Source organism: Microcebus murinus, chromosome 2 (genome assembly GCF_040939455.1).
Source record: "Microcebus murinus isolate Inina chromosome 2, M.murinus_Inina_mat1.0, whole genome shotgun sequence".
Lineage (NCBI taxonomy): Eukaryota > Metazoa > Chordata > Mammalia > Primates > Cheirogaleidae > Microcebus > Microcebus murinus.
The window spans coordinates 103,105,563-103,117,705 of NC_134105.1; the positions used below are offsets into that span (position 1 = coordinate 103,105,563).

The 12,143-nt window shown below is 54.6% G+C and overlaps 1 protein-coding gene across 1 annotated transcript; it reads left to right on the plus strand.

Annotated features, from left to right (window-relative positions):
• Window positions 1–929: 929 nt before the first annotated feature.
• CHRNB2 (cholinergic receptor nicotinic beta 2 subunit) lies at window positions 930–11,707 on the plus strand. The gene is made up of 6 exons (XM_012767942.3): window positions 930–1,461; window positions 2,689–2,834; window positions 3,016–3,060; window positions 3,498–3,607; window positions 4,457–5,429; window positions 9,612–11,707. The coding sequence occupies exons 1-6, from the start codon at window positions 1,398–1,400 to the stop codon at window positions 9,780–9,782; spliced, it is 1,509 nt and encodes a 502-aa protein (XP_012623396.1). The 5' UTR covers window positions 930–1,397; the 3' UTR covers window positions 9,783–11,707.
• The last annotated feature ends 436 nt before the right edge of the window (window positions 11,708–12,143 follow it).

The window sequence follows — 12,143 nt, forward strand, 5'->3', positions numbered from 1 at the left end:
CTGCTGACTCGGCCTCCTGAGTAGCTGGGACTACAGGTGTGTGCCACCATGACCAGCTACTTTTCTTTTCTTTCTTTTTTCTCTTCTCTTCTCTTCTCTTCTCTTCTCTTCTCTTCTCTTCTCTTCTCTTCTCATTTCTTTTCTTGAGACAGGGTCTCCCTATGTTGCCTATACTGGTCTTGAACTCTTGGCCTCAAGTGATCCTTTCACTTCAGCCTCCCAAAATGCTAGGATTATAGGCATGAGCTACCATGGCCAGATAGAGCCTTTCTATATGATTTCTGTCTGCTATAGGCAGAAATCTTTTGGTTGAAAGTGACAACAAACCTAGTTAAGAAAAAAGAGGGGCCTTTATTGGCTCAGCAGCTGAAAGTGCAGGGATCTTGCTCTCCTTTGTGTTAGCTTCATTCTTGGGCAGGCCTCTGTGAAAGGGGCCCTTGGTCTCCCTGGTCATACAGAAGCCCACAACTGGTGTGGAAGAGAATGGGGATGAGAAAGGCTAATTGATCAGGGCTGCTTATCTTTCCACACTTCAAGACCATCAAGGTTACCTTCTTTTCAGGCAAATTCTAGATCTCTTCAGCTTAGACCCACTATGGGAGGGCAGGAAGCTTGGCCTTTTAGGGACTTCATGGAGGTAGAAAAGGGCACAAGTGAGGGGACTCTGTTCCAAGACTCAAAAACTATTTGCTTTCTTAAAATAGCAAACCCAGAGCCCTCTGTCTTTTTCTCTAAGGAGCTAAAATGCATTTTCTCTGCTGCATCCTCAGCTTTCCAGGGGAGCAGGATCATTTGGTTTGGTAAGAGAAAAAAGGAGGGCGGGAACCCGGGAAACTCCTCCCGTCTCCCGCCCCCGCATCCTGGCCTCTGGCCCTGTGTGCAAAGCAGGCCCTGACCTACTTGTCTTACTCCTGCTGCTTCTTCCCGCTCGGCCTCCTGCCCCTTCTCGGACCCCTTCAGATCCTGCCCAACTCCACGGCTTGGGAACTCCTCCACCGTCCCGTAGAAGGACAGCACTTCTTCCACCTCCCACACATCCTAGCTAGGCAGGACCAGTCAAAGAGTATCCCACTCAGGGACCCCCTTTTTTTCCCCTGGGAATCAGCGTTTCCGCCTCCGGGGCGGAGACTCCTCCCCTCATCGTCCCAATTGTATTCCTTGGAAGAGCAGCCGGAAAAGCCTCCGCCTGCTCAAAGCAGGGTAAGCGAGAAGCTGGTTCTCCCCGCTCCTTGAGCCGCAGGAACCGCCCGGCGGTCCGCACCACTTGGGCCCCGCTCCCGGCAGGCGCGGACGGCGCGGGCGCGGCTTCAGCACCAGGGACAGCGCCCCGCCCGCGGCCCTCCCGCCAGCGGCGCGCTCCGGCCGGTGTAGGCAAGGCAGCAAGCTATGCCCGCGGCATGGCCCGGCGCTCCAGCCCCATGGCGCTGCTCCTTAGCTTCGTCTTCCTCGGGCTGTGCTCAGGTAAGGACGATCGCCAGCTAGGTTCGCCTACCCCAGCCAACGGGCCCAAGACTCTCCACGCCCTGACTCACTCCTGCTAGGCCAGAAGGTGGAAGGCAAGGATTCCCTAGAGGTGGAGGAGTCTGCTGGGGGTTAGAAGAGAGACAGAGACCCTCAAGATTGCAAGGAGCACCTAGGAGACTGAACTGGGAGGGGGACATACCCAAAGGAGTAAGTGATGCAAGGAAGAGGTGGGAACAGCCAGTGGTGGTGGGGGAGTGTCCGCACAGAGAGGCAGGAGGAAGGGGATGTCCCCGGGCTTTCTGGGATGGCAGGGAGGCCAACTCTGATGACACTGAGATGCCACCTGACTTGTTGTGAAATATTATCTCAAGAAATCTACCTGGTTTAGCACCCCATTTCCCATCCCCTATATTGGGCAAGTCAGGAAGGGGAGAGAACTGAATTCTCAACCCGCTTATATGGTAGGACAGGAGACTAGGAAGGGAAGACCTCTGCCAGGCTGACTAGGAAGGAGCTCTCTGAGGAAGTGGGGAGGGGTGTGTTAATGCAAAGTTGTAGAAAGGGGTGGAGTGTGTGGAGGGGCAGTTGCAAAGGGAATGGACAACTGAATGAGCTTTCCACACCGGCGTGCCATTGCATAGGGGGGCGCTCCTGTATGTATAGAACTTGGGACTAAATATATGCCCTGACCCACAGCTTAGGCAGCCCAGCTATCCTACTCCAACCCACTGCCTTTGGGGTGGGGTGGGGGATGGTGTCATGACCTCAGTCACATGTGGAGGCACACAGTGTTATTTGCACACATAGATGGGCACTCATTGAGGAGAAAGGCTGTGTGGTGGAACACCAATTACTGTTTCCCTTTCTCCACCCTCCAAAACACCCTTTCAATCATAAGTATTTTCTGTGGAAGCCATGGAAGCAGAAGTCTCAAACCACCCTCTGAGACCTTGGGGGAAGGGCAGGTCTCCAAAAATCCTTGCAGAGTAGGTTATTAGTCTGGAGGCATCTCTGGAATTCTTGGTTAGTCTTCTCAGATAGGGGCTTCTCTATGAGGACCTTAATCTGGGGCTTCCTTGGGGGTACCTAAGCATTTGCAGTATCCTTAGGGATGGAGCAGTGAGAAGCTGGTGGTGGGGTCTGGATTATCCTACTTGCCTGGGCTGGGTGGGATCCTGGGTGGGTCTTCCTTGCCTTCTTATTTCCTATCCTTCTCTTGCCCAGGGGTGTGGGGTACAGATACAGAGGAGCGGCTGGTGGAGCATCTTCTGGATCCTTCCCGCTACAATAAGCTTATCCGCCCAGCCACCAATGGCTCTGAGCTGGTGACAGTACAACTTATGGTATCACTGGCCCAGCTCATCAGTGTGGTGAGTGGGGGTCCCAGACTCTTTGCCTAGCTGCTGAAGTCATCCCAGCCAGAATGTATTTATGTCTGTGCTTACTCCTCTGGTGTTTCCAAGGCTAGGGGTGGTGTGAGAGGGACCCTGGGTGATGGCAATGGGCCCATAGGCTGGGGGCCTTCTCAGCAGCTTCTCTTCTTCCCCATAGCATGAGCGGGAGCAGATCATGACTACCAATGTCTGGCTGACCCAGGTAAGTGCTCTTCCCACCAACACCCCTGGCTTTCTCTTCTCTCCTTTTTATTTATTTATTTATTTTTGCGCATACTTTTTTGTTTCTCAATCTCCTCAAAAGAGGCAGAAAGGTATAGACTTTGGAGTCCTAAATAACTAGGTTTCAATCTTGGTTCTGCCACTCTGTGGCAGAAATCACCAGCTTGTAACTTTAAGCATTTTAAACTCTGCAAGATTCTTCATTTGTAAAAGGCAGGTTGTGATACTGTACATTGGTCTACCTGTGCAAATTAAATGAGAAAGTATTGTATGAGCCACACTTGGTGGGCAGATAAGTCACTGTGGGGAGGAGGCTGGCTTTTTAAAAGCTTCCTCAAGCCATATGGGGACCCTCTTGCCCCTTTCCTTGACCTCGAGGGCAGAAGTTGGCACTGCCTCCCTCTCTCCTTTTCCCAGGAGTGGGAGGATTATCGCCTCACTTGGAAGCCTGAGGAGTTCGACAATATGAAGAAAGTTCGGCTCCCTTCCAAACACATCTGGCTCCCAGATGTGGTCCTGTACAACAAGTAGGTGACCCTGGAGTAATGGGAACATTAGAGGAGACCATGGAAATGCTCAGAAAGGAAAGGAGTCTTGGAGAAAATAAGAGGAGAGAAAATAAGAGAAGCTAGCTTATGCTGTGGGAGGGAAGGGACTTTTAGTAGGCAAATATGCAGTCACGATCCAGACAGACAGATTAGACCAGTTAGGTATAGTGTGGACAACCAAGGTGACTTAGGCCATGACCAGCCCCCTCCCAGCCAACTAGGACTCCCAGTATATATTTGGTGCTGCAGTAGGGATAGAAACAAGAATTGACAGTTCACAGTGCCTAAACTGATTCAAGAATAGGCTTTCCCAGAAGCCTGGGTAGGATCAAAGGACCCTGAGGTCCCAGTTTCTCCTCCGAGTCCTATCCTATCTTCTGCAATAATCCCTCTCACCTCTAAGGTACAAAACTACCTCCCTCAACTAGTGGGACCATGCCCTGCTCCCACCCATCCCTGTGTCCCCCACCTCACCATTGTTTGAGGCTTCTCACTCTGGCCTCCCCAGCTTCCCAAACTTCCCTACTCTCATGAGTAGCAACCAGCCTATACAATGTGTGACAAGTAGCAGGTGTGTCCCCTCCCTCTTTCCACGCTCTTGTACCTCTGAGAGGCTACATAGGCCTCCTGACCAGGGCACTTCTTCCGCCACTAACCCCCTCCCCACATCCCCTTCTTGATCAGTTCCCGCTCCACCTCTCTGTGCTCCTGGGTGGCCACTTCCCCTCCTCACACCTCCCTGTGCTTCTCCTCCCACTCAGGGCTGGGTCGGTGGGTGGGGATGAAGGAATGCTTAGGACAGGACTGACCGTGCCCTTCCCTTGGCAGTGCTGATGGCATGTACGAGGTGTCCTTCTATTCCAACGCCGTGGTCTCCTATGATGGCAGCATCTTCTGGCTGCCCCCGGCCATCTACAAGAGTGCGTGCAAGATTGAAGTAAAGCACTTCCCGTTTGACCAGCAGAACTGCACCATGAAGTTCCGCTCATGGACGTACGACCGCACTGAGATCGACCTGGTGCTCAAGAGTGATGTGGCCAGCCTGGACGACTTCACGCCCAGTGGTGAGTGGGACATTGTGGCGCTGCCTGGCCGGCGCAACGAGAACCCTGACGACTCCACGTACGTGGACATCACGTATGACTTCATCATTCGCCGCAAGCCGCTCTTCTACACCATCAATCTCATCATCCCCTGCGTGCTGATCACCTCGCTGGCCATCCTCGTCTTCTACCTGCCTTCCGACTGTGGTGAGAAGATGACGCTGTGCATCTCCGTGCTGCTGGCGCTCACGGTCTTCCTGCTGCTCATCTCCAAGATCGTGCCTCCCACCTCCCTTGATGTGCCACTCGTCGGCAAGTATCTCATGTTCACCATGGTACTTGTCACCTTCTCCATCGTCACCAGCGTGTGCGTGCTCAACGTGCACCACCGCTCGCCCACCACACACACCATGGCGCCCTGGGTGAAGGTCGTCTTCCTGGAGAAGCTGCCCACGCTGCTCTTCATGCAGCAGCCGCGCCACCACTGCGCCCGCCAGCGCCTGCGCCTGCGGCGTCGCCAGCGTGAGCGTGAGGGTGCTGGCGCCTTCCTCTTCCGAGAAGCCCCCGGGGCCGACTCCTGCACGTGCTTTGTCAACCGTGCGTCGGTCCAGGGCTTGGCAGGGGCCTTCGGGGCCGAGCCTGCCCCTGCGGCTGGCCTGGGGCGCTCGGGGGGCCTGTGTAGCTGTGGCCTCCGGGAGGCGGTGGACGGCGTGCGCTTCATTGCGGACCACATGCGGAGCGAGGACGAAGACCAGAGCGTGAGTGCGGCGGGCTGGCCCTGGGCGTGAGATTCGGGCTCCGCCAGGGCCTGGGTGTCTGGAAAGCAGCGGCGGCATCCGTGGCATGCGAGGCTAACAGGGTGGGGGACGGGAATCAGGCCTGTGTAGTGGGCCTGGCGCTGGCTTCGCGTCCATGGCGTGCGAGGCTAACAGGGTGGGGGACGGGAATCAGGCCTGTGTAGTGGGCCTGGTGCTGGCTTCGCGTCCATGGCGTGCGAGGCTAACAGGGTGGGGGACGGGAATCAGGCCTGTGTAGTGGGCCTGGCGCTGGCTTCGCGTCCATGGCGTGCAAGGCTAACAGGGTGGGGGACGGGAATCAGGCCTGTGTAGTGGGCCTGGCGCTGGCTTCGCGTCCATGGCGTGCGAGGCTAACAGGGTGGGGGATGGGAGTCAGGCCTGTGTAGTGGGCCTGGCGCTGGCTTCGGTTCTCAGTTGGTTTCCATGAGGCTGCGCCGCCTGAATTGGAGTTGGTAGAGGATGACCTTGCGGCTCCCTGAGGACTAGTACCCAGGCTGAAATGCCTCAGCTGGGGCATCAGTACGTGGGGCGTGCGGCTGGAACTCGAGGAAGCCCTTTAGGGTTTGCAGCCAGCCTGTGGCCGTGTCCCCTAGAGTCCCTCCCCGCTGCTTGCATTTCCACGTCCAAATTGTTAATCTGCAGCTCTTACCACAAACAGAAATGAGTCCTTTGTGTGCCCCACAAGGTGTGGGAGTGGGAGCAAAATTGAGGACAGTAGGGGTGTGTGTGTGTATGAAGGGGAGGTGGCCGGGTTAAGAGATTCCATGAGCCTGCTTAGCAGAGAGGACAGAGTCCCAAATCAATATCCCTTTTCTGCACTTCTGAGTCCCAGGGGACATCCTCGTGAAATATTTATGGAGATGGAGGCGGGTAAAGGCTAGGCTCCCTAGACCCATCCTCCACTTTCTGCACACTGGGCTTCTGGTTTTTTCTATAGCAGCTTAGAATAAACTCCTTGAGACTGGGCCAGGAGCTGGGGGAGGTATGATGAGTGGACATCCCCCCACTTTGGGCAGCAGCTGGCCCCACCCTGTGGTCAGCTTCCTGGTACCTGGCTGGTTCCAGGCTGAGGCTCAGCTGTTGCCATGGTGACTGGCTGGGTTTCCTCCAGGACCCAGCCATTCAGGTTGGGGGATGAGGCTGGGGGCACTGCAGTTTGTGTGGGCCAAGGGCTTCAGAGATCTGTTTTCCTGGATGGCAGGAAATGGGGTTGGAGTTGAAGCTTGGGCCAGAGAGAGTCTTACAGTCCTGATGGAGGAAGAGGGGAGCCTCAGAGTCAGCTGAGGCCCAGTGGGAGTCACCAGTGTAGGGCTCAGCTGGCTGCAGTTAACTGTCTCGCCTCTCCTGCTGCAGTCTACTTGTTGTGCATTTACCTAGCTAGGTGCTGAGGATGCAGTGACCTATTTGGATGCTTCAAAGGCACCTCACACTCAACATGTCCCAAACTGAGTCCTTGATCTACATCCCCCCCACAAGCTTGCTCCTCCCCCAGTTTCCTCATCCTCTAGTGCATGGCACCACCATTCACCAGGCCAAAGCCCTGGAGATCCTTGACTCCATTCTTTCTCGCTCACCCCCCCCCACCATCCATGTCATCAGAAGTCCTGTCCTGTGAGCATAAACTCCAAAATAATCCTCAACTTCATCCTTTCCCACCATCTAACACCCTTGTTCTAGGCCACCATCAGCTCTTGCCTGGACAAGGGCAGAGTCTGCTAATAGTCTCCCTGATTTAGCTCCTGTGTTCCTGCGTCCAAATAGACGATGTCTCCCCTCCACCTGTGCCTTTTCCCCCTTGCCCAGGTCACTGGATTGTCTGCTCGACTGTGTTAAGCAGGCCAAGCTCTTTCTTGCCTCAGGACCTTTGCACTTATGGGTCTCTCTGCCTGGCATGCCCTTCTTTTTTTTCCTTTTAAAAACTATTACTGTTGGCCAGGTGCGGTGGCTCATGCCTGTAATCCTAGACCTCTGAGAGGCCGAGGCGGGCAGATCGTCTGAGCTCAGGAGTTTGAGACCAGTCTGAGCAAGAACAAGGCCCTGTCTCTACTAAAAAAATAGAAAGAAATTAGCTGGACAACTAAAAATACATATATAAAATTAGTGGGGCATGGTGGCACATGCCTGTAGTCCCAGCTACTCAGGAGGCTGAGGCAGAAGGATCGCATAAGCCCAGGAGTTGGAGGTTGCTGTGAGCTAGGCTGATGCCGTGACACTCTAGCCTGGGTAACAAAGTGAGACTCTGTCTCAAAATATATATATATATATATTACTATTACTAATTTTTGCTCTACTGCTTAAAAGTAAGCTGCAGACACTGTGATCCTTTATCCCAAATACTTTAGCATGCTTCTCCTAAGAACAGCTTTAGTGATCAAATTCAGGAAATTTAGCATCAATTCCTTTATCTGATATCAAGGCCGCATTCAGATTTTTCCAGTTGTCTCAGTAATGTCCTTTGTAGCATCACCTCCCCACACCCAACCCAAGCCAGGATCTCAGATTGCCTTTAGTTGTCATGTCTTTTCAGTTTCTTTCACTCTGGAGCCGGTTCTCGCTTTCTCTTTCGTGGCATACACATTTTTAAAGGGCGCGCGCTGGTTGAATGACCCCTCAGTTTGGGTTTAATCGTTTTTTTCTTCAGCTTATTCCTGACACAGCTGGTTCCCCCTCACTCAGCAGATCTTGGCTTGAATGTCATTTCCTCAAAGAGGCTTGCCCAGACCACACTCTAAATTATATATTTTCCTCCCTTTCTCCATGCCCAGCCCTTTATTTCCCACACAGTATGTAATTTTAAATTCTTGCTTATTTTTGTCTCCCTCTCTCCTTCAGTAGACTATAAACTTCCAGGTGCGTTTGTCTTGCCCAGTTGCATCCCAGTGCCTAGCATGGTGCCAGGTATACAGTAGGCACAGCTGTGACACAAGTGCATGATTATTCAGCTACTGACTAAATGAAGGTGCACAGTCACCTTCTCTGCACCCGCTGAGCTGGCCAGGCTCCAGATAAACATGCGGACAAGGGCCCAGGCATAGGCTGCAGTGGAGCAGCTCTGAGCAAAGGCAGGCCCGGTGTGCAAACCCTGTAACCGGCTCTCAAACCACAGTGTTTTTTGTTTTTAAACAAGATCTTGTTTTGCTGCACAGGTTAGAGTGCAGTGGCATCGTCTGAGCTCACTGCAACCTTAAACTCCAGGGCTCAAGCAATCCTTCAGCCTCTCAAGTAGCTGGGACTACAGGCATGCGCCACCACTCCTGGCTAATTTTCTTATTGTTTGTAGAGATGGGGTCTTGCTATGTTGCTCAGGCTGGTCTCGAACTCCTTGGGATCAAGCAATCCTCCCATCCTGGCCTTCCAGAGTGCTGGGATTATAGGTGTGAGCCACTGAACCCAGCCAGTATTATCCTTTTGACTGATTTGTTCACATCTGGAACCCAGTCGTCAACCTCTGGGGCCTCTGTGCTTCAGGCGATGCTGTTGGACGGGGCTGCCGAGGCAGCCGTTGACTCCCTAACTCAGCACCCATTTTCGGGGCACCCTGTTCCAGATGCTGGGATTGCAAAGATGAATCAGACAGGGTCGCTGTGGTTTAGGAGCTTGTAGCTTAGTGGCAGGACAGGCACGCAAGTTGAAACAATACAGTACAGTAAAAATACTGTGATGGAGATGCGTAAACAGTGCTGAGGGGACCCGGGGGGACAGTGCTTCACTCTGATCTGGGGGTCAGGGAATCCCTCACAGAGAAGGTGATGTTTGATTTGGGCTTTGAAGGATGCGAAGGAGAAAGGTGGAGAAAGGGAGGTCAGAATTCCCAGCCACAAAGGAAACCCACAAGCACAGACGCCTGAGAGGACACGTTGGGGTTTGGTAAGTCTGGGTTATAGGGCAGGAAAAGATAAGCTCGTATTTGTCATGGTGGTGTCTTGGTTCCAAACTTGGGAGTTTGGATGGTCCCTGAAGGCAGTGAGGCCACTGGAGGCTTACAGGCTGGGCGAGATCGGAGCCCTGCTTTAGAAAGTCACGCTAAAGCCTTTCACCGAGGGAGAGGAGTAGGGCGTGTGTATGTGTGGTGGGAACCGCTTATACCCGTTCAAAGCCCATCCTGCATCATGTGACTGACACCTGGGCCTCCTTCGTCCCCAGGTGAGTGAGGACTGGAAGTACGTCGCCATGGTGATCGACCGCCTGTTCCTCTGGATCTTTGTCTTTGTCTGTGTCTTTGGCACCATCGGCATGTTCCTGCAGCCTCTCTTCCAGAACTACACCACCAGCACCTTCCTCCACCCGGACCACTCGGCTCCCAGCTCCAAGTGAGGCCGTCCCCATCTCCATGCTCCTGCGCCCCTTGCCCTCTGTCGTACGGTAGTGTTGGGCGGAGGATGGGCGAGCGTGCTGCTGTGAAGAGGGGCACTGCCCCTGCAGGTCCATCCTTTCACTCCCTCCTCCCCACACCTCCACCACACACGGCCAGCACGGACCTGGAGGTTTTGGCTGCTCTCCTTCTCTCGCACCTGCCCAGGCAGTAGTGTTGACAGTAGGGGATGAAGGCTGAGAAGTGGAGGACAGAGATGTCAGAGCCTTCCACCCAGAGGAGAGTGACGGGGATGGAGCCAAGCAGGGGACAGAACCATCTGCTGCCTCCAAGTCATGGGGGAAGGGGAGTACGGGAGGAGGGTGGGAGGACACAATGGCAGCTGAGAAGGGAGGAGCCAGAGGGAGGCCTGGGCGTGACCTGACATCTGCCCCTGCTTGAGTGGACAGCAGCTGGGCTGGGTGGGCCCCTGCCCAGAGGGCTCAGCCTGGCCCTGTGGACAGACTCCTGGGGAGGCTTTCCGCTCAACCCCACAGGCCGCTGCTTCTAAGGGATCCAGAGCCCAGTCCCAGGTCCCCTTCTGCCTGATGAAGAATTCTCTGCACCTCCTAGACTTCCCTCTTCTTCCTGTGTCACTCGGGCTCAGGGTGTGGTGGGCAAGGCTGGGTGTTAGGGGAGCCTCTAAGTTCTGAGCCTTTGGGTAGCTGCTTGGAGTCTGAGGTCCAGACACTTGAACTGAGTGCGAAGTGCAAGTTCACAGGCTTTTGGAGGTGGAAAAACCTTTTACAGTGATGCAGTCCAACATGAGCCATGTTCCAGATGAAGAGACCCGGAAGGTGAGACAAGCCCGCATGGGTCTCTGACCCTTCCTCCCTGCCCTGAGATCCATCTGTCCAGTGTCTTGTTTTTCCCCATTTTGAACTGACTGGTTGCTTGAAGGAAGTAAACCTAGGCTGTTAGCTTTAAGCAGACCCAGCCTTTTGCCCACAGCAAAGCTGGGCAGGACAGGAGAGCCGGCCGTAGAGGCCAGCCAAGCAGGGGCGAATGGCCAGAACTCTGCTACACCGCACTGCTCGATTCGGTCCTTATTTGTAGCTCCATCTGGCTCTCACTCCCAACCACACCTGATCGGGTCTGAAGCAGACCTTTGGAAGGACAGGTCTGCTGTTGCCAGTGACCACCGAGAAAGCACAGCTTCAGCTTCCCGTCCTGTGGGTCCCTAGAGGCTGTGTCCTGACACTGCTCCAGGGGCCGGCTCGAGGCCACCTGGCCTGTTAGCCCAGTAGACAGACCTCTGAAGGGATCTCCTGCCCCGTCCCCTTCCCTGCCATATGACTGGCTCTGATTTGTGGTCCCAGACTGTGCTCAGTGCTGAGCCAGCAAATGGCAGGTCACAGAGGGGTCAGTCTGCCAAGTGCACCCAAGGGACCTGGCCCCACACAAGCCATTCTGTTCCCTGGAGCCCAGCTGGGACTCCTGCTTCTCTAGGTGGAGTGGAGGTGGAAGGAGACAGCCCAGGCAGAGAGCACTGAGTAGGGATCCCAAAGTTTGAGTTCTCGTCCCAGCTCTGCTACTGGCAGAGCCATCTCAAGCAAGTCCCTTTGCCTGCCAGGCCTCAGCCTCCTTGTCTATGAAATGGGGATAGTAATGCTCTCTGCATGGGTTTGCTGTGAGGATGAAGCGATGTTTGTGAAAAACTAGCACTGTACCTGGCACAGAATAGATGCTTCACGAATATTGAGCCAAGAGTTGATTGGAACTGGTGGGAATGGGGTCACCTGACCGTCACGCCAGCCTCCCGCCCAGCCCCCACCTTTGCCCCTTCTCTTCTCTGAGCAAACCGAGTCTCCCCCAGTCGGGCAGGGACCTGGGGGAGCTTGGGAATGCCGCTGGAGGCGAACATCACAGGGACTGCTCTGGCGAGTCTGACGGGTGGGTGGGTGGGTGGGCTTCTCTCTGTGGTGCGTCCTCAGCAGAGTTTCATTCCATTTCAAGCCCTTGCCCTGGCCCTGCCTCCCTTCTGGGTCGGCCCCTTCCGACACAGGTGTGTGCTCAGGGACCCCAGGCTGCTGTCGTCCTGTACTGGCTGTGGAGGAACATCAGTGGGACGTTCAGCCGGGAGCTGCATGAGACGTGCCTCAGGGCATTTCCCCACCTGTCAAATGGGCTCACAGACAGCTGTGTTTGGTAGCAGGGGGCTCCATGTCTCTGCTCCATGGACACTTTCCTCTTCTAGAACGGAAAAATGAGAGTTGCTTGTATTGTGCCTGAACCCTCCTCAAACTCGGGCCTGGGGAAAGTGTCCTGGAACTCAAAACAGCAACGGGAAAGGAACCCTCCGTCGTAAGGGTAGGGTGCCAGCT

Coding starts and splice junctions, on each gene's coding strand:
- CHRNB2 (XM_012767942.3), top strand. CDS start 1,398: ATGGCCCGGCGCTCCAGCCCCATGGCGCTGCTCCTTAGCTTCGTCTTC. Junction 2,835..3,015: donor TGGCCCAGCTCATCAGTGTG/GTGAGTGGGGGT, acceptor TCTTCCCCATAG/CATGAGCGGGAGCAGATCAT. Junction 3,608..4,456: donor GATGTGGTCCTGTACAACAA/GTAGGTGACCCT, acceptor TTCCCTTGGCAG/TGCTGATGGCATGTACGAGG.